This window comes from Papaver somniferum, chromosome 4 (genome assembly GCF_003573695.1).
Source record: "Papaver somniferum cultivar HN1 chromosome 4, ASM357369v1, whole genome shotgun sequence".
In the NCBI taxonomy this organism is placed as follows: domain Eukaryota; kingdom Viridiplantae; phylum Streptophyta; class Magnoliopsida; order Ranunculales; family Papaveraceae; genus Papaver; species Papaver somniferum.
The window spans coordinates 26,935,941-26,957,826 of NC_039361.1; the positions used below are offsets into that span (position 1 = coordinate 26,935,941).

A 21,886-nucleotide genomic window follows, 5' to 3' on the forward strand; every position below is an offset into this window, starting at 1 on the left:
AGTAACACATTGCATAATAAGTTGACATCAATCATTATTAAATCCAAAAGCAGACAAATCTTTTTTCTATCAAATGCTTTTGAAAGATCAAGTTTTAAAGCAAAATAACCTTTTCTGTTTTTCAAAGATTTCATGATATGCAGAATTTCAAGCGCAATAATTATGTTATCAGTTATTTGACGACCTAAGTAAATGCCAATTAATTTTGAGAAATTATCTATTTTAGATAAAGTTTAAGTCTATTAACCAGAATTTTCGAAATCCGCTTATAAACTGTATTAGTTAGACTAATAGGTTTGAAATCACTCGAGTTAGAAGGATTGTGCGGGACACACTTTTATTGGCCACCATAGTTACTGGTCCACCTGCATTAAACATTCACTCCGATTAATCATATCTAATTATATTAAGCTGCCTAAATCATGATGTTCTCCCGTAGATTTGAACTGTCCAGATTAACCTACAAATTCCCGAACCAACAAAAAAGTATGCCTAAAATCCAACGTGCGAGAACTTTTTTTCTCCTCCAACTGATTTAAACAGCGAGTGCAGAGAAAGTCGAATCGTTTTTTTAAGGAATCGGAGGTGGATGTCTTGCATACATCCTGCTTTTTAACTTGCCACTTTCTCAAAGTCTCTAAAGTGAGTCTGAGATTTTGGGTAAGTGGTTTCTGACTAAGTCCCCCTCTCCCTCTTTCTCTGAAATCTCTCCTGAAATCCTCAAATCATCACACCGCCATGAACAGAGGAAGATTAGCAGGAGAAGGATTCAGAGGAGGAAGAAGAAGAGAAGCTACAGCTGAAGAATCTCATTCTCAACTACCACCACCACAACCACAGCCACAGCCACCATCTTCAACAACAAATTCAGGTGGTCAATTCCTTTTAAATTTACTTCAAAAACCCAATCAATCTCAACAACAACAGCAAAACCCTAGTTTTACTTCATCTAATCATCATCATCATCACCACCCACAGCAGCAGCAGCAGCAACATCAACATCAGAATCAACAGCAGCAGCATCTTGATCCTGTTGTTGCAGCACTTGGACGTAGTATTCCATACCCACCACCATGGAATCTTCAATCCAATGGTGCAATCGATCCATCATCTCAATTTCTTCCTCCTCCTGGGTTTTCTCCTCCAAATCCATGGTCTTTACAAGGTCTACAACCTCCACCTGCTTCATCTTCTTCTTCTACACATTTCCCTGGTCCAGTTTTTCCTGATGAACTTTTCAGATTAGGGCTTATGAGTAATCATACTAATGTTACTCCAAACCCTAGTTTTCAGCAACATCAACAGCAGCAGCAACAGAAGCAAGATAGTATAATGTTTGGTTCTCTAGCTTGTGATGTTCAGAAGGATAATGGAGTTGCTGATTTGAATGGAAGCTCAAATTTTAATGAAATTCGGTCTAATTTTGGAACGAATTGGGAATTAGATCCTAGGAATTCTAATCAAGCTCATGCAGGGAACCAACATTTGTTTCATGATCAGAGAAGAGGTGGTGGTGGTGGAGATGGAATGGGTGGGAGGCAACTACAGAAGCAGCAGCAACAATTTCAGAGATCCACAATAGGAGAAGCAAGAAGAGATCCACCTGGTTTCGGACACAAGGGAGATAATCGTCATGTTGAGTTCAATCATGGTGCTTTTCCGGATGACATTACTAGGAAAAAACAATCAAATGGACACGGTGGATTTCAAGGGAATTTGCAGCGGCTTAGTGGACAATTTGATCATCCAGGTCCTCCACCAGGAAGTAACTTGCATTCTGTTCCAGCATCAGCTATTGAAGAATCTCAAGCCAAATTGCATCAAATTGGTGAAGGAAATGGTAATCCAGGGATTGCAAAAAAGGAAATTAGGAATAGGGATCAACGAGATATTCGCCGAGGGATAAATGATTTGGCTGAACAGTTTAAAGGTTCCGTGGCTCTTGGGAATAGAAATGAGAACAATAATGGCATTAGGCAGCATAATAATCAACATGATAAGGTAAAGTTTTCAATTTTATGGTTTATTACCTTGCTTTTTCTCTTTATAGACTGAAATGAAGTCCCTTCAGCAGCATATATCTTTTCTTCTTAGGTTTGGTAGTGTTTTTGTGGTAAAATGTGAATCACTCAGTGTATACTGTAGATTGATTTGTTTGGCTCTTACAAAATTTCCATTTAGGTAATTAGTTGTACAATGCAGAACATGTTGTAGAATTAACATCTGGGAAGGTTGCTTATGGTCAGCGTAGATGTTTAAAATTTGTGAAGAAAGATTCCAACAGACTGTGTGGAAGCAACTTTCACGAAATGTTCAGGCTTGTGTCTGAGTTGTTCGTACTGAAACAAGTTAATATTTTCTTCTTACATAGACAAGTTAAGATATCCTAATTTTAAATAGGATCTGAAGGGCAGCATCTGGAGCTAAAATAGAATTTTGTTCTCATAATGCACGGGGAAGCATCATTGAACTTGATCCACCATAGGTTCTGTAGTCATTGTCACTCAATCACTTAATGAATAATGATATAAGTTTTCTCTGTGGTTTTAGTGGTTCCTTGAGCCCATGGTGTGAATCAAAAAATCTGAAGCTATATATATATATATATATATATGTATACATAAGCATCCAGTGTGTGCCGAAGAACTATAATAGACTGCTAGTGAGACACTTGATTTTTATGTTTTTCTTGTTCATGCAGTGTTTTAGTGTAGTGTGAGTATTTTTCAGTGCTGGGACAGTGTACTGGTTGTAAGTCTTATAAATTTTACACATACCATCAAGTCTTATGTTGCTTGGTTATGTGTTTTTCTTATTAATTAAATTTCACTTGTTAATTATCAGAACTCCAGAGGACTTTGGGCTCAACAGCGGATGAGAAATTATAGGGAATGTCGAAGTGATATCGATAAACTGAACACACCTTTACTTGAAATATACGAATCTCTAGTACCACCCGAGGACGAAAAAGCAAAGCAGAGGCATCTAATAGCATCATTAGAGAAACTAGTGAATAGTGAATGGCCTGGAGCTCAGTTGTATCTTTATGGATCATGTGCAAATTCATTTGGAGTTTCCAAAAGTGACATTGATGTGTGCCTTGCAATTGAGGAACCTGATGTTAACAAGAAAGAGCTTATAGAAAAATTGGCAGAGATGTTTGAGGCGAATAATCTTGAGAATGTGAAGGTGAGCTGGTCGACTTTCTTCGTTGGTTATGATATGCCATTTATAATTTAACACCCATTATTCGTGGAACATTTAATTGACGAGGCTTTACATCTTGATGACAACAGGCTCTGACACGTGCTAGAGTCCCTATTGTTAAGCTTATGGACCCTGAGAGTGGTATCTCTTGTGACATATGCGTAAACAATGTTCTCGCTGTTGTCAACACAAAGCTCCTTCGAGATTATGCACAAATTGATGGTAGACTGCGACAATTGGCTTTTCTTGTGAAGCACTGGGCTAAGTCACGAGGAGTCAATGAAACATACCGAGGAACCCTATCCAGCTATGCGTGAGTCACAACTGACATATTTTATTTATGTATACCCTGTTCTGCGAATTGTGAACTAAGAATATACCCGTGTTTGTAGTTCCCTATGTTGAAATGTTAAAACTAGTGTTGATTGTTTCAATTTTTTTTATCTTTTTTTGCAGTTATGTTCTTATGTGTATCCACTTTTTACAGCGTCGGAGGCCTGCTATACTCCCATGCTTGCAGGTATATTTTGTTGTAATACTTGCGGCTTCAGTCGCTTTATTTGTTAGCCATCTGATTAGTTTTTAACTGAAGCTGTATATACACTCTAGCTATCGTTTTCTGCTTCCCTTGTAAACCCTTTCCCATTATCGTGCCAGGAAATGGAGCCTACATATATCGTTAACGTTGATGATATTCAATGTGCTTTCTTTGATAAAGTTGAGAACCTTCGTGATTTTGGAGCTGGTAATAATGAAAGTATAGCGTATCTGTTGTGGGCATTCTTTGATTATTGGGCACATCGTCATGATTATGCAAATTCCGTCATCTCTGTTCGCACTGGGAGCATCATTAGGTGAGTGTTTACTTTCTGTTTTGTTACACATGCTTATGCAAGAAAATGGTAGACCACTCCTCTTGGACCTTGGATTGTTTCAGATGTGAGCCATTACAAGTGTGCTGCCTTTATCTATTATCCCCGCACTGTTTGCTTTATCCAAATGATATGTACTTTCAACATGAATGGAAACAATCCTAGGTTTTATGTCGACTACATAAGCCTAATAAAAAGCTCTTCATGTCCACACTTATACCATCTCAACCTGACCATGACAAGTCCTCATAACCTCTTTAGACCCTGATATAAATGTGTTAAATGTACTTCAGAATGGAGACTTCAAACGAATTTTTTTGATTACAAAACCCCAATTATCTTTCATCATAATATATGTTGGTAGGTATTCAAACTGTTCTACTTTAATTTGGTCTGCAATTCTACTTCTTGCTAATATTCAGCATGGTTTTCTTAAATATACAGCAAACGTGCCAAGGACTGGACAAGGCGAATAGGAAATGATCGTCATCTGATATGCATCGAGGATCCCTTTGAGACATCCCATGATCTGGGTCGAATTGTCGACAAGTTCACCATAAAAACTCTGCGAGAGGAATTTGATCGGGCAGCTGATGTTATGCAATATGATCCAGATCCATGTGTAACCCTCTTTGAGCCTTATGTTCCTGAATCTGATAATCCTTGATATTATTGGCATTGGTAAGCTGTAATTATCTTTTTAGTCAGCATTGTAAAGCCCCCTTATTTAGTAGTTTGGGAGTAGTTCTACTTCTGCCTTTACGTTTTGGTTTGGTCCTGTTTCCTTCCACAGTAAATATATTAGTAATGAGGGGTGTCACGTCGGTCTTCTTCCCTATTCAAGTGTATTGCTTCAGAGAGTGTCAGGGTTTTGCAAGACTTTTCTGTTGCTCTCTCTTTTATATGCGTGTATTATTATTAGTTTGGGTCAGTTTCTTTCTCCATTACGAGGATTTTGGTGGCATTTTTCTACAGCATATTGTTAGACTTCTTAATGATGAAGTCACTACAATGCATAGAGATTTTGCAGCCAGATTTTTCAAATTAGGCAGTTGATGGGTACATTCAGTTCTGTAGAGCTCATTTATCTTGCAAAGAAGGGAAATGCAGTTGCACACACTCTAACTTTCTTCTCTAGCTAACTTATTACTGTGGTTAATTACTCCCCTCTTGTATTGCTCAGCACACACTCTAGCTAACTTTTTCCTGTTTTTTGTTGTATCAAAAAAATAAAAAAAATCGAAAGATCTGAGGGGCCGAATCAGATGCCGAGTCAGATATTTGTCTGAGAAAAATCTGACTCATGGATCCTTGCGCTTTCTCTCAACTAACACAGAGATCTTGGTGCTGGAAGGGTTCAAACAAAGGAAATTGAGCACAATTCATTTGTAATGATTTTGGATTGCAAAAATTACGAAAAGAGACGCTCTTTAAAAATATGATCTGAAGAAATAAAGCTGCAGAAAATGAATCACAAAGTATATTCAAAGAATTTTAATTTTTACATCAAAATTGATAACAACTCATGAATAAAAAGGAAAAAATGTTGTGTTTTTAATTAGAAACAATGGTTTCAAAGCAATTCAATCCATCCAACTCCAGAGCAAATCTTCTTGTATTTGTTTTCTTTTTCTCTTCTTCTTGTTTTTTCTGAACCTGCTGCTTCTCTGGTGTTGTTGAGCTTGCTTTGTGATCCACTGCTGTAGTAGTATTCTTCTTAGTCTCCATAGATGATGGTGAAGATCTGATCTTTTGGTGTAAGAACTCAGAACAAGCTGCATCAAAAGAACTGAAAATTGAATTCATGATTGATTGATTGACCGAATTCTTAATTCTATCTCTTTTCTGGCTTTTGGATCAAGACGGAAAACTTATAGAAAATATATCTTTGATGAGAAAGAAACTGAGTACAGAGTTTGGGTTTGGTATCGACTAGAAGAAAGGAATTAGGATTTATAGGGATAGTAGTTGCGTGGGAGAACGCGTCAACTTTAATTGAGTCTATCTAGAGGGCGCTGGAAGCTACGGTCTAATGCGGAAACTAAACGCAGTCAAGGCAATTTTACTAGTCTCTCTCTGGTCTTGCTTCAACGGAAACTGGTTTCCTACTTTCTTCCCTTTTTCCAACACGTTTTCCAACTTTCCAAGTTTTGTCAGTGTCTTTATTTTTCCTGTTTCTTTCTGAATTGCTGGGAATTGGAATCTGACTCGATAGTTATCTTGTAGTACCGTTATAAGATTTTTTACAGTTATCTTGTTGTACCGTTGCAGGAATTTTTGAATTGAACGAGAATCCATCCATCTTGTAGTACCGTTCTAAGAATTTTTGAATTCAATCCATCCAAATATGTGTCCGACAAGTCACGAAAGGATTTTTTGTCGTACTCAATTATCCATCCAAATATGTGTCTGGTTTTTTTCTTTTTTGAAAATAACCAGATATATAGAACAGAGAAGAAACTAATCTGTAGATTCAGACTCATTTGGGATCAACTCTTGTAGAGTTGTCCGTCCGATGACTGAATCTGTGTGATTAATTACTTACGAAACAAATACAAAGTTTGAGTTCATATTACATTGCTCATAGACCTCGAATGAGACGATGAAAAGAAAGAAAAACCATATGATCTCACACTTGATTCGGACCAAGTCGTATGCCGAGTCAAATTTCGAAATTGTCACTGTCAAAGTAGTCGAAATCGTATTCCTCGGCCGATTAATCGGCAAGTACTCGTTAACTGCTGTATGGGAGATGCGACTTTCGGTCCTAAGCAATTTCCGATCTATACCAATTTAATCTTCCCATTTTACCGATTTATAACAATTTTCAGAAAAACGGGTTATCGCTTAAATTACGGGTATATTGGTAACTTACAGGGAGGTAGTCAATTGAGATTTCAAATGACTTCCGGAGAGTTTCCAAATCTACTGTTAGTCCATAAAGAATTTTGGAGAGTCTTATAATGTCCCATGTTTTTGGTTAGAGACTCTTTTTGAGTCATTTAAATTTCCTGGAACTCCATGTTATTGGATTAGGATTTCGTAAGAATCACTCCAGCACCCCTGTTGTTCGAAGGAGAATTAAAAGTCATTGATTTGTAATTTTCAGAGATTTGGGGAGACTTTTTTATGAAAATAGGCATGGTAGAAATCTCTCCTCAAAAGGTGATATTTTGGGAGACTTGGGAATTCAAGAAATATTTATTTTTGAGTGTAGGACCAAATTTTTCTCTCTCTTTTTTGTTTGAGTTGATGACCAAGGGACGAGCCATTCGCGCAGTAAAACAACCGACCTCATCTGAATATATTGGACATCTATTCGCTCTCTTCTATTTTCCCCTCGTGTATATCGACCGAGCTTTCTCTTTGCCACTTTTGGAAAATTGACACTAAAATAGGGTGAAGAAAAGAATGTTGTCTATGGGTTCAAGGCTCTAATAATATATTCTTTTCGACAATTATTCGATCCTTCCCAATTAGATTGGTGAGTACAAATAGGTCAATGAATATTGCCGTCAGGATACTTGAAGCCCTACAACAATGTTGGATTTAAAGCTTGTACAATCTTGACCCAACCAAGAACACACAGGTTTTGATTCTGATGATGCTTGTTAGAGAGAAAACAGAGAGAGTTTTTATGTGATTTGAATGGAAAACAAGGACGCTATTTATAGAGAGTTTAACATCTATTGAAGATGACTCTTCATCTTCAACATGCATCTTTTCAGAGCGAGTAGACATCTCTTCCAACAATGGTGTCTGTTGGGAAAAATAAAGTTTTTGTTCGGTTTTCAAACTGTCATTAGAAACCCTAAATTAAGGGTTTGTTGAAAATATCCAACAACCATTTCAAAGGACATCCCCTCAGATGAAACAACGAAAACATGTTAACCAGTGATGAGATAACATAGCAAATAAAAAATGTGGTATAACTGAAAACTTAGGCATAAGACAACAATGAGATTTATTCTGGCAACACACAAATATTTTACTAGGTATTGATTGTACTTTTATTAACATTATAACGTGCATAATAAAAAAATTGGTAGATGTTTTAAATTTTTGGTTAGATATCATACATTTTTTGTCTCCATAAATCACATAGACTCTTTACAAATCCCGTTTTTTTGTCTCTATAAGTCACAAAGACTCTCTAAAATACTCTCTGAGAATTACTAGAATTCTCTAGATTCTCAGAGAGTTTCCGGGAGTCACTAAAATAAAAAATCTATGGAAGTCTATAGAAATCTCATTGACTACCTCCATGTTATTTGTGCCCGAAATCGATTTCCGTCTTAGGCTTTTTTATTCACTTCTTTTTATACGCAGTCATCTCCTCTATAGTTTCTACGGCGATCTGAATCCTTAATTCTTATGATTTAAAGAAGAATAAGATAAGGAAGTGGGCTGGACTTTTGCCAGTTATGAGCGCGGCCCAATCAGCTGCTAACAATTCCATCACATGACCAGACTTGGCCACGACCTATTTAAGTTATTTTGATGCGTTTTTGGCACCTTGGCAACTTGTTTTCGACCAGGATTTGGCTCACGGGCATATCAACGCTTGGGTACTGTATAAGAGACTCTTCTAATATTTGGGTACTATATAAGAGATTTTTCTAATATTTTTGGGATATTTTTTAATCTTTTACCAAGCCTTTGGAGAGAAGAACACAAGAGAAGAAAATCTAGGATTTTAGAGCGATTTCATCACCGTAACTATTTCTTTTCCATTTTATCATATGTATCTCATGGGTTTTACTAATCCCATAAGTATCTAAACTTCTTAGTGATTGGGGATGAATTCTAAATTCTAGACATGATTTGAGCTATTATATTGAATCTATTTCGAAATTCTTCACATGATTATTGTTTGTTTATACTACAAAGATTGTTTACGACTGATTGATAGATTGTTTAGGTGGCTAACTGAAGTAATTTGTTGATTCAATCTAATGCTAGTAATGATTTAGGAGATAAGTAATATTCGAATAACTCTTACACAAGTAGATAACACAAGACCTTGCAGAGAGATTCTGTGTAGCGTTTGTGTGTATAAACAACACTAGAAAGTGGACCTTGAGATAAGAGTCTAACTACTAGGATTAATCTATAATTAAAAAAAAATAAAGCATTCGATCAAATTACACCATGAGTGAGATACTATTAGGTTGTTTAGACGAGTAGAATCTGGTATTGGAGGCAGTGGTATAAGGAATTTAGGGGATATCGCTGAGCTAGATGCTATTCCACGGTTGGTAATAATCTGTGATTAATTGTATGAATGGATGGATATAATAACTCGATCATATCTCTCTCTATCGCTTGCAATCTTAATTACTTTTCATTGCTTTATTGTTTATTTAGCTCTAAAGTCTAAAAAAAAATCCCCCATTGTCACATTTTGACAACTAAATCTCCCTGCTCTTCGTGGGAACAAATATTATTTACTGCTATATTATTCATTAGTAAAATAGAAGATATGTTAATTAATTTGTGGATCTACGGCACGCATCATTTAGCAACTATTGACACAAGTGAAAAGTTTTGAAACTGGTTTTAGATACTAACAAGTCTCTTATGAGCAATTAAATATGTTAATTAACAATATTATTTTTCTTATACATGTTTGTTCCATTTTTTTATGTTTGAGCGGCCTTAAGCGTGTTGTTTCTTTCACTTTTTTCATCTCCTGCCAAGAAATGTTTTTACTCATATGATTTTGTTTGTCGATCAGAAATTCATTTATATGTAATAGATGAACCCTTCTTTATATCTTATCATCCACATGGAGATTCATATTTGTTACTCGTGAGCAAGAGCAGAGGAAACCATATAAAAAGTGCAAGCCTGAATATTTTTCTTTTAGACACTTTCCTTTTGAAATTATGATTTCCATTCATAATTTCGGTTACTTAACAATGGATCCTTTATAAGGCCCTCTTTAATTTCTATCGTTACTGTCAAAGTAGTCGAAATTGCTTTTCTCGGTCGATCAATGGGCGAGTACTCGCTAACCACTATATAGGTTATATAATTTTCGGTCCCAAGCCATTTCCAATATTAAGCGACTGGTTTATAACTTTTTTTAGGAAAACAAGTTGACGAGTAAATTGTATTTGGGTTATCATAAAATCCAAAAAATCGATTTCTTTCTTAGGGTTTTTGATTTTCACTTTCTCATACGCAGTCATCTACTCCGTAGTCCTCATAGCGTTGAAGAATAAGAAGATAAAGATTAAGGTCTGGTTGGTTTATCACTTTAATTAGAACTTTTGCTAAGTGGAGGAGTATGAAGTATGGACTTTTTTCGAGTAGATTTTTCAAGTTATACAGTCACTCTGCTTCACAATCACTCTAATCTTTAATTCTTAGTTCTTAATTTGAGAATAATGCAGATTATACAATCACTCTACTTCACAGGGTGTCGTATGCAGTGGTTTCTTCATCGACAATGCGCGTCTACTAAAATCATCTCGGTAACACGAGAAATATCGCATGACAATGGCAGAAATTAAAATCCTCTTAAGTCACAAAAGGTAACTTGTAAGGTATGTGATAAATCAATGTCTGGAGGAATCAATAGGTTCAAAAAGTACCTACTACATATAAAAGAGGATGTTACATCATGTTCCGAAATGACAATATAAATTATGAAGAAAGTCAAGGAACAAATAGACTTAAAGAAGCAGATGAAAACATTGCTTCATTTCAGGAACATTTTGATGCTTTGTATGATTCCTGTGACTTAGATGCAAAAGAAGGATCCGAAGATGATACTGAAGTATAAGAGGTTGAAAGGGTTAGAGAAGTCGTTAATGTTACAAGGAATATCAAAAAACCTCCTACTGGTTTGGGAATGAAAAAATATGTCGCACAAGTGATGTCAGATATCCTTCGGATTCAATCTTTACAACTGAAGTGAGCAAGACACAACAAGCTACAATTGACAGAAACATTGAAGCAAAAAAGACTTCGCAGGAGGATGCATTAAAGGAAAATATCTGCTTGGATGACTGTGAATTTCATCTCCTTCAATACTGTGCGTGCTCCAAGCTTTCAAGAGATGATCATTTCAATTGGAGAATATAGACGAGATGCGTAATTTCAGTCAAAGTTTAATTATCTTGTTATACTTATAGTCTTGTACAAAAGTGTGTTTGATTTTTTTTGTAATTAATTACAGCTATGCCAGCACCAAATTACCATCATATTCATACAACATTGTTCAATTACCAATTTGCAGAAGCAAAGAAGTTTGTTGATGGATTTAAAGTGCACTGGAAGAGATTTGGGTGTTTAGTTATACCAGATGGACGATGCATACTAGATTAGTCTACTAATTGTTCTATTGCTAGTATTGAGTTAGGAGATAAGTAATCGTTAAATAATTCCTACACAAGTAGAAATCACGAGACCTTGAAGAGGGATTCTTTGGAGCAATTGCGCGTGAATACAACATCAACAAGTGACTTTGAGCTAAGAGTTTAACTACTGCGATCAACCTAATTCACAAAGTCTAAAGCGTTCGATTGGATTACATCTCGAGTGAGCTACTACTTGGTGGTTCGGTTGAATAAAATCTAATATTGGTTTTGTATCTGTGATAAAAGGATTTCTTGGGATAGCACTGAGCTAGTTGTTATTCTATGGTTGGTGATGACTTAATCTGACGAAAGATGGATAAGTATATTAATTCTGTTAACGCTTGGTAACGACGAAGGACTCCTTGATTGTTTTTTTCTTTTCTTATTTGAATTTTTTCTTTTACTTTATTTTGTTGATTCAAATAACCTATCAATTACACACCTCTCTGTGGGAACGATCCTTACAACTATTATGTTACTAGTTAATTAGTGGGGAATATTTTGATTAATTTGTTGCACTTACGACACACATCTTGTAGATATCTTAGAAAATTAACAAGTGATGACACAAATAAACGGAAGTTAACTGACTTTATTTCTCACTATTATCCAAATGCAAGTATTTCTTTTTGCGGTTGATATTGGTCATGCTACTTTTATCATTTCTTAACTTACAAATATATTTTTCTCAATTGACTTAGTTGATGATGTTTATTCAGCTTCTGTTTCCATATATGAGGTTACCGCTAAATGAGTTATCTTGGGAGGGAGAAATTTATGATTATTTTCTGGTTGTTAGATTTTTGGATATGCAAGGTATTATACGTCATATGAAGAAGAATGTTCGAATATTGGATAAATTATAAATCAGATATTGTTATTGCCGCAGTCTAGAGAGGTGACGAGTACTAATGCCGCTGACTTGCTTGACATAATATTTGATCCATCTCATGAACATGTAACTGAGCTTTAGCATAATCAAATCAAAACTTTACATAATGTTAGTACTACTTTTTCTTCTGGTATTTTGATAACGATGTTCTATAGTTGAAAAAGGATACCAATGGAATGATGACTTTGATTTATTGGATTATAGATAAACATAAAGTAGATTTATTTTAAAGAAATTTTCGCTCATATGAATAGTTAATATTGAAGTTTAGTTTGATAAGAAGAAACAACCATCCTTCGAATTCAAAATTCACGTACACACTCATGTATCGAGTATTAATGAAGAATATGTATCATTTTGATTTTTCTAATAGCGGCAACAAAATGAAATTCAGACTGATCCTCAATATGGACTTGTACTAAATATTTTTCTGAATGAAATTAAAATACAATACTTCACATGTTAATAGTTTACGTGATTTTTTTCTTCTTCTAGAAGTTTGTATATGAATTTAGTTTTTACTTTTGCAATTTTAACCAAATGTTTACAATCCCAGTATACGTGCTTAGACCAAATTTGCAATTAGCTAGATTCCCTCTTTTTCTCTGAGAGAGAGTATTCGAAGGTTGGATTTTCCTTATACGAAGGTTAAAACCCTCACGACCCTGTCCTGTAAGAAAATTTTTGGGGTGTAGTAATACCGATTCTCTTTAGAAATTCTTCACACAAATCTTCTAGCAGAATACGAGGCTCTCTTTAGAAGATACACCACCACGATTGATACGATTCGATATTTTGTTTCCATAAAACACCGGTTTGATTTCCCTTTAGATGTAAATCAAGGTTTTGGAAATATTGTGTTTATTTTGATAAAAACAATTACTAGGTCAAAGTAATATCAAAACAAACCTGTATATTAGAGATTATTATATTGTTCAATAAAAGGAAGAGAAACCTAATAACTCTACAACAAGAACAACTAGAATAAATCTAGAGATATCTTGTTTAAAACTTCTCAAGGATTTTTACGAGATGCCTCAAAAGAAGTTTTTCTTTCTAGCCTCCGATTTCGACTAACAAGTGTTGGTATACAATCGGAAACTGAAATCTATCAAAACCTAGGCTTTATGATCAACAACTCTTGAATGGTTTTATATCAGAAGAGAAAACCTTAGAATAAACAAGAGGTGAAAAACCTAGATTACAAGTTGTATGATCAATCACGAAGATTAAATCCAACTTGGCTTTGTGATCCCTAATACAAAGACTTTTATCTCACTCTTGTTCACGAAATACAGAAGACGTGGAAAACAACCTGCAGAGCTTACGCCAATTTTCCAAAGGGATGAAAAACGTGTAAACTCGCGAACTCCTTATTTATAATGAACAATAACTTGGAAGCTAAGCAAAGCTATTTTCATTTTACAAGACTCTCCTAAATATGGGAGTCTTTCTAAAGTTAAAACTCTTGCCAAAATAATTAAACAAATAACTTATTTAGCAAAAATTATATTTATATGAATAAATCACATTTTAACTTAGGAAGGAATCACAAGCACTTTAATATGGTAATCAAAAGTGTTTGGACCAATAGCTAACTTGCCTAGATAAGGAAACATCACCAACTTGACCAAAAATCCTTTTTAGTCACGTATTGGGCCCAAGTTCGCGGACCACTCCAAAGCCCATGGAATGTTTCCTACTAATGAACTTAAATCACTCATAACTTGATCGTTATAACTCGGAATTGAGTGATTCTTGGCTCATTGGATTCAGAAGCTCATTCACTATAACATGAGATCCTTTATAGGGATAAAGGTTATTATCACCAAAGTCATGAATCAAATAACCTCAAGTATATATACATAAATGTACATTTACCGTCATAGGAATTGTTCTATAGAGTGAGCATTTATCTCGATAGATTAGAAAGGTAGAATTGAACAAGAATACAAATGAAATCAATCATATACCTTTGTTGATGAAGTAATTATTGATGTCTTCTTGTAGCCTTCAATCTTCATTCTTCATCCTTTAAGGATAGCTTCGATTAAACTTCTTAGACCTAAACTAGTCCGAAACTATCTTTAGTATGCTAAATCAAGAATGCATTTTGGAAACTAAAATTGACAACTAACTTGACATACCAATGCTAGTGGGTTCAACCGAGCAATGCTCTAACAATCTCCCCATTTTTCAATTTTAGTGACAAAACCATTTTACATATGGATTGTACTTGACAAAACCAAAAATCTACATGCTTGATTTCTTTGGTTCTTCAACTGTGAGTGTGCTAATCCTCTACTTGTTGAAGATCCATCATAGTATTATTACACAGTATCAAAGTTTCATTGTATCACAACTTTTACAATAATACTACGGCGATATGTATCACTCCCCCTTAGTCAATACTCCATCTCGATCATGGAAACCACTCCCCCTTACACAATGATCTGAAAACCATATGTATTTGTAGTGTGAACTACATATTAATTTCTCCCCCTTTTTGTCAATAAAATTGGCAAAGGTACAAGAACGGGATCATAATGAAATTTCCACAAGAGACATTTCATAGACTAAAAGAAAAATACATACCAACTTAATTTAGATGCAATCATAAAGCCGAAGATAAATGCATTCATCAAGGAGTTTTAAGATACAAGATAACCCCTATAAAATTACACAGCTGCACACCCCACAAGATATTACCATTAATCACAAGTTCAAAAGAACTCTCCTCCATTTGATGTCATTCCCGAAAGAACAAAAAGAGCGACCTTACTCCAGAGAGAATGATTTATAATGGATCTTAGAAATCCTACAAGGAGATATGATTTAAGAACCAATCATTGAAAGTCTCTCATGAGATCATGTTACTAAAATGTTTAGAACTATCTCATGGTAACAATACACAATATGTGATCATGAAGATCAAGTATTGTGATTGTCTTTTCTAACATACAAACTTGTATAAACAAGACTTGATATGCTTTGAAGGAAGAATAAACTATTCCACAAGGATTTACACCAAGAATGGTTACCACAAGAGTATGAAAAAGTTTCTTTGACAATAAAAACCAACATCCATGGCTTTGATAATTGCTTCTAACATGTTGAATTTAAGAATTTCAATCACAAATCAAGTTAGGTAATTAAGACTCATACATGTGGTATCTAGCCATATGATCACTTCCATATTATCCATATTCTTCTTTACCATAACTAGTTCAATTGACTTAAATGAACTAGTTAGAGAGTTGTTCAATTGCTATGAGATCTTATGTAACTACACAAGACACAATTGAAACAAAGATGATACGATTCACTTGAATCGTCTCATGAACTTATAGCCACGTTTTGCATACTGCATTCCTTAGTATTTTAAGTTTATGTTCAGAGCACATCTTTAGATCATAACCCACTCAAGTTCGCAAACAAGTTCGCGGAATTAAGATAACCAGCAGAGTTTTCCAAACTCAGCAGAAAATCTCGGCAAAGAAGTTCGCGGACTAAACACGCAAACGAGTTTTTGGAAATCCCAGCAGAAATTCTCGGTAAGATAACTTTCGTGGGTTCGCGGACTTGGCAAAGCCAATTTCTTCGGTTTCTCTCAATCAACAAAGTTCAAAAACATCGGATTAAGGAATACATGGTTATGTAATCTAAACTCTCATTCCAATCATTAAGACATTCTCAGAGGACGTTATATAGACGTTATTCACAGACCGTTTCACGTCAGAGCAATTCTCAAAGTAATTGAAACTTTTCATGACTTTCGTCACTAGGTAAAGATAAAATTGATCGAAGCGAAAGCTTACCAACACATATTTCGAGGAATATATAAGCGAGTTAAACTCAGCTCGAAACAATAAATTTTTCCACATATTCAGAATTTTCCCAACTTAATACGTGCGCCCCAATTTTTTTTGCAATCCTCACCGCATTTAGTAGGGCTCCTTGGTGAGGATGAACTTTCAACACAATCAGGTTGTGTTGAGGTGAACAAAATCTTTCTCACGACAGGTATTCGAAACAAAATCATGCATAGAGTCTAGGAATTTAACAACTTCCTTGAAACTTTCAATAAATGTTCCATACCTTTATAAGATGTTATCCCTTGTCAAACTCTTGTCTGGAAGATCTTTCTTAATAGTACTCGTTGCTTTATTAATTTTCTTTGGTACCCATTTCGGAGTAACCCCAATATAATTATAATACTTCTTAGGGGAAATACTGAAGGAACTGATATTATGAGACTCAGTTTTTCTCTAGTTTGGAACATCAGATCTTGTCTTCTTAACATAATTATATATGGTTTTATCTCGTTTAATAAATCTGCAATTCCTTTGCAAGTGACATGGTTTTCCACAATAAAAACAATGTTTAGTATAATGGAAATAATTATGTTTAGTTTTACCTGAATGTGTATGTGCTTGCTTTGGAGCTTGACAGAATTTTCTCTTTTCTTCAACGACAGTTTGTAGAGATACTTTCCTTTTGTCAACCGTGGAAGGTTTTGGTTGAGAAGAATTTTTAGCTTTGACAAATTTTACCTCTTTGAAAATACGAGGAGTGTCCATTCCTTTATAGTCTAATCCTCGTGTATCACGATGAATTCTACATGCTCCAATATCGAGGTTAATTTGTCTGAGCTACTATTTCTAGACAAACTCTGTTTTAAGCTCGAGTTTTCTTCTTCCAACCTTTTGACCTTCTCAAGCGCAAAAACTAGATCATTCTTGGATGATTTACATTGAACTTTGAGATCTTCTCGTTCCGAATCCAATTACACGTTCATCTTCACGTTCTCCAAGTTATCTAGCTTTGCTTGAAGAATAATTTCCCGATCTTGACCTTCGGCAATTTCTTCTTTAAGCTTTCGTATTTCGTTGAGATAATCTCTTGCACCACTAGAATCAAGTTGGTCTTGCAAGTCTTTTTTCCGACTACGAAGTCTGTCATATTTAACTTTCTCACTGAAAATGGTGCTATCATCTTCCGAAAGTTTCCAATGACATTCTTTAAGAAGATTATTAGCAACTGGATCAGCATCGAACACTTGTTCGTCAGAATCAGAATCAGTATCCGAAAGAATTATTTCAGAAGCTAATGCAACCTCGCCTGTGAGCTTTTGAGGATTATAAAATTCAGGACCATCATCAAGAGTAGGAAAATCTGCTGCATATGTTGATTGTCTACGACTCCATCTAGGACATACTGAAGAAAGATGCCCGAAACCACGACAGTTATAGCATTTTACATCATCAATGGAAGATTTTGTAACTTTAGAAAAACTCTTTTCCCTGTCTCTCAAGATTTTTCTAAATTGTTGTGGAGTAACATCCTTAGTATCTGGCGAACCAGATTTATCCTTAGGGGATTCAGAATTGTTTGCAGCTTTAAGAGAAATCACCTCTTTTCTTGCGTGCTCATTATCAAAGATCTTTAACTTTCCAACAAGAGTATTTTTGGAGAGTGTAGAAAGATCGTTTGCTTCTTCAATGGCATGTTTCTTAGACTCGTATCTTGATGGTAAAGACCTGAGAATTTTGCACACAATATCTTTCTCTGGAATAGTTCTTCCTAATGCAAACCAGGCATTAACTATTTGAGAAAGTCTTTGGTCAAACACATCAAAGGTTTTATCATCGGACATGTGAAGGTTTTCCCAGTCAGATGCTAGGTATTGAATCCTCGCTTCTTTTTCTGCGACATTCCCTTCAAATACGGTTTCTAAGATATCCCAAGCATCTTTAGACTTATTACACGTAGTCACGTGGTGCTGAAGATCTGGGATAATGGCATGGATAATAGCATTCAAACCGTCGGAATTTTGCTTTGCAGCAAGTATCTCAACAGGTCTATATTCACCAATAGTTTTGGGAACGTTTACATTTCCTACTGCCACAACGCGAGCATCATAGCCATTAACGACATATACCCATGATTGAAAATCACGTGCTTGAAGAAAAGCTCGTATAACAATTTTCCACCATAAGTAGTTCGTGCCATTGAAGACTGGAGGTACATTTATAGAGATATCACCTCTGTCCATAGAATCAGATTGCTACAAACACAGACTTATGAGGTCTTAGCGTGTTTGCCTGCTCTGATACCAATTGAAAAAGCGGGGGTCTAACGACACCATCCAATATTTTGTTTGGCAATCTGAATAGCCAAACTCCAATATACTTTCAAGAGAATCAACTAGACAGTTAGACTCAATCTATAAAAAGTATATCAAAGAGTTTTATATCTCTATCTCTTGATTCAATCCGCAATCAGCAAATAGGGATTTGCGAGCCCGATTGAATATAAGAGGATTAACTTGAACGGTACCAAAAACGAATGTTCAAGTGTCAATCAATTCACTCAACAACCCTAAGGTCGGATACAAGAACTGATTGATCTTAACGTACAACATGTGATATTTCTATTATATAAATAAAATATAATGCGGAAAAGAAATAACACAGACATCAGATTTTGTTAACGAGGAAACCGCAAATGCAGAAAAACCCCGGGACCTAGTCCAGAATAAACACACACTGATTATAAGATGTTACACCAAATTCATACTACCTATTCGGACTAGATATGATACATTCTTCATCACTTGTAGAACTCCTAGCAGAATACCGATTCTCTTTAGAAATTCTTCACACAAATTTTCTAGCAGAACCCGAGGCTCTCTTTAGAAGATACACCACCACGATTGATACGATTCGATATATTGTTTGCACAAAACACCGGTTTGATTTCCCTTTAGATGTAAATCAAGGTTTTGGAAATCTTGTGTTTATTTTGATAAAAACAATTACTAGGTAAAAGTAATATCAAAACAAACCTGTAGATTAGGGATTATTATACTCTTCAATAAAAGGAAGAGAAACCTAATAACTCTACAACAAGAAAAACTAGAATAAATCTAGAGATATATTGTTTAAAACTTCTCAAGGATTTTTACGAGATGCCTCAAAAGAAGTTTTTCTTTCTAGCCTCCGATTTCGACTAACAAGTGTTGGTATACAATCGGAAACTGAAATCTATCAAAACCTAGGCTTTATGATCAACAACTCCTGAATGCTTTTATATCGGAAGAGAAAACCTTAGAATAGACAAGAGGTGAAAAACCTAGATTACAAGTTATATGATCAATCACGAAGATTAAATCCAACTTGTCTTTGTGATCCCTAATACAAAGACTTTTATCTCACTCTTGTTCACGAAGAACAGAAGACGTGGAAAACAACCTGCAGAGCTTACGCCAATTTTCCAAAGGGATGAAAAACGTGTAAACTCGCGAACTCCTTATTTATAATGAACAATAGCTTGGAAGCTAAGCAAAGCTATTTTCCTTTGACAAGACTCTCCTAAATATGGGAGTCTTTCTAAAGTTAAAACTCTTGCCAAAATAATTATATAAATAACTTATTTAGCAAAAATTATATTTATGTGAATAAATCACATTTTAACTTAGGCAAGAATCACAAGCACTTTAATATGGTAATCAAAAGTGTTTGGACCAATAGCTAACTTGCCTAGATAAGGAAACATCACCAACTTGACCAAAAATCCCTTTTAGTCACGTATTGGGACCAAGTTCGCGGACCACTCCAAAGCCCATGGAATGTTTCCTACTAATGAACTTAAATCACTCATAACTTTATCGTTATAACTCGGAATTGAGTGATTCTTGGCTCATTGGATTCACAAGCTCATTCACTATGACATGATATCCTTTATAGGGATAAAGGTTATTATCACCAAAGTCATGAATCAAATAACCTCAAGTATATATACATAAATGTACATTTACCATCATAGGAATTGTTCCATAGAGTGAGCATTTATCTCGATAGATTAGAAAGGTAGAATTGAACAAGAATACAAATGAAATCAATCACATACCTTTGTTGATGAAGTACTTGTTGATGTCTTCTTGTAGCCTTCAATCTTCATTCTTCATCCTTTAAGGATAGCTTCGATTAAACTTCTTAGACCTAAACTAGTCCGAAACTCTCTTTAGTATGCTAAATCAAGAATGCATTTTGGCAACTAAAGTTGACAACTAACTTGACATACCAACGCTAGTGGGTTTAACCGAGCAATGCTCTAACACTAATATTTGCTTACTTTCTTTCAAATTATTGTCTGTTACGTTTGTTTTCTTTTATTTGTATTTCATTAGGTGAATCATCCAAAAGAAGTGAATCTGAACTTATTTGTGCAATCAAAGAAATTAGCTATAAGTGGAGAAGGACCAAAGACCAATTTGAACTCTTTCAAATCCAAGAGTTCTTGCTATCATCTCGAAGAGGACAAAAAAATGAAGCCAACGACGAAAAAATTGAGTCATTCTAACATCATATGAGAAAGTTATAAGTGATTGAAGCGTGTCAAAATTGCGAGAGGTGTTGAAGCACGGAATTTATAAGGGCGCCTGCCTGAATTACTCAAGGCAGACATGGAACATGAACTGCACTTGTCCGTTTTTTAAGCCTAGCAGTTGAATTATGATGTTAAAGGCACCTCTACTTGTTAGAGCATTGCTCGGTCGAACTCGCATGCGTTGCTATCTCAAGCATGTTTGTCAATGTTAGTAATCATAACTATAAGTCTTGATTTCTCTTCTATTATAGCCAAGTCTCGGACTAGGATAGAAAGTGTAGTTGAGCTCAAGGACTTCACGGCGATTCATCATACAAGTAGAAGAACTACTCAAGGAACCGGTGGAACTTCTCGACAAAAAGGTATGTGAAGACTTGAACTTATCTGTCACTCAAAAGTCTATCTACTCTATATTCTACTTCTTGAGACAAAAAGTCGTATGATATATCTATATAGACTTAGATTATACACATTTGGTATTTCGAGCCGATTATACCTCGCCTATCTATATCTCTAAATATGTGTTGGTAAGCTTTTCGCTTCGACCAAGTTTATCTTTACCTAGTGACGAAAGTCATGATATGTTTCAATCATCTTGAAAATTGCTTTTGACGAGAAATGGTGTAACAACTATATAACGTCCTCTAAGAATGTTTCAATGATTGGAATGAGAGTTTAGATTACATAACCAATGATGGATATAAGCATTGTTGTGGTAACACATTTATGTATAAGTCCTATTCCTTGAACCAAAGTTTGCGAACTTTGTTGATCAAGAGAAACCGGAAGAATGGCTTGTTGCCAAGTCCGCGAACTGCCGAACTTCTCATCCCGAGAAATTCTGCTGGAGTTGACAAACTAGTTACGTGAGTACCAGTCCGCGAACCCAGTCTGCGAACTGGCGGAAGGTCTCTTGCCGAGATTTTCTGCTGGAGTTTGTAAACTCTGCCGGTTGGTTAAGTCCGCGAACCTAGTATGCAAACTTAAGAAGGTTATATATCTGAAGATGATTTCTGAACTTAAACTTTAAAAAGACTAAGGAATGCAGTTTGCAAACCGTGGCTATAAAAGTTCATGAACCGATTCATGTGAATCAAATAATCTTTGCTTCAATTGTGTCTTGTGTAGTTACATAAGATTTCCTTGCAATTGAACAA

At 35.3% G+C, this 21,886-nt stretch overlaps 1 protein-coding gene across 1 annotated transcript; it reads left to right on the forward strand.

Annotated features, from left to right (window-relative positions):
• Nucleotides 1–573: 573 nt before the first annotated feature.
• Nucleotides 574–5,010, forward strand: LOC113275005 (UTP:RNA uridylyltransferase 1-like). Its single transcript, XM_026524434.1, has 6 exons — nt 574–2,001; nt 2,845–3,189; nt 3,297–3,520; nt 3,664–3,727; nt 3,865–4,061; nt 4,524–5,010. The coding sequence occupies exons 1-6, from the start codon at nt 739–741 to the stop codon at nt 4,744–4,746; spliced, it is 2,316 nt and encodes a 771-aa protein (XP_026380219.1). The 5' UTR covers nt 574–738; the 3' UTR covers nt 4,747–5,010.
• Nucleotides 5,011–21,886: the final 16,876 nt, after the last annotated feature.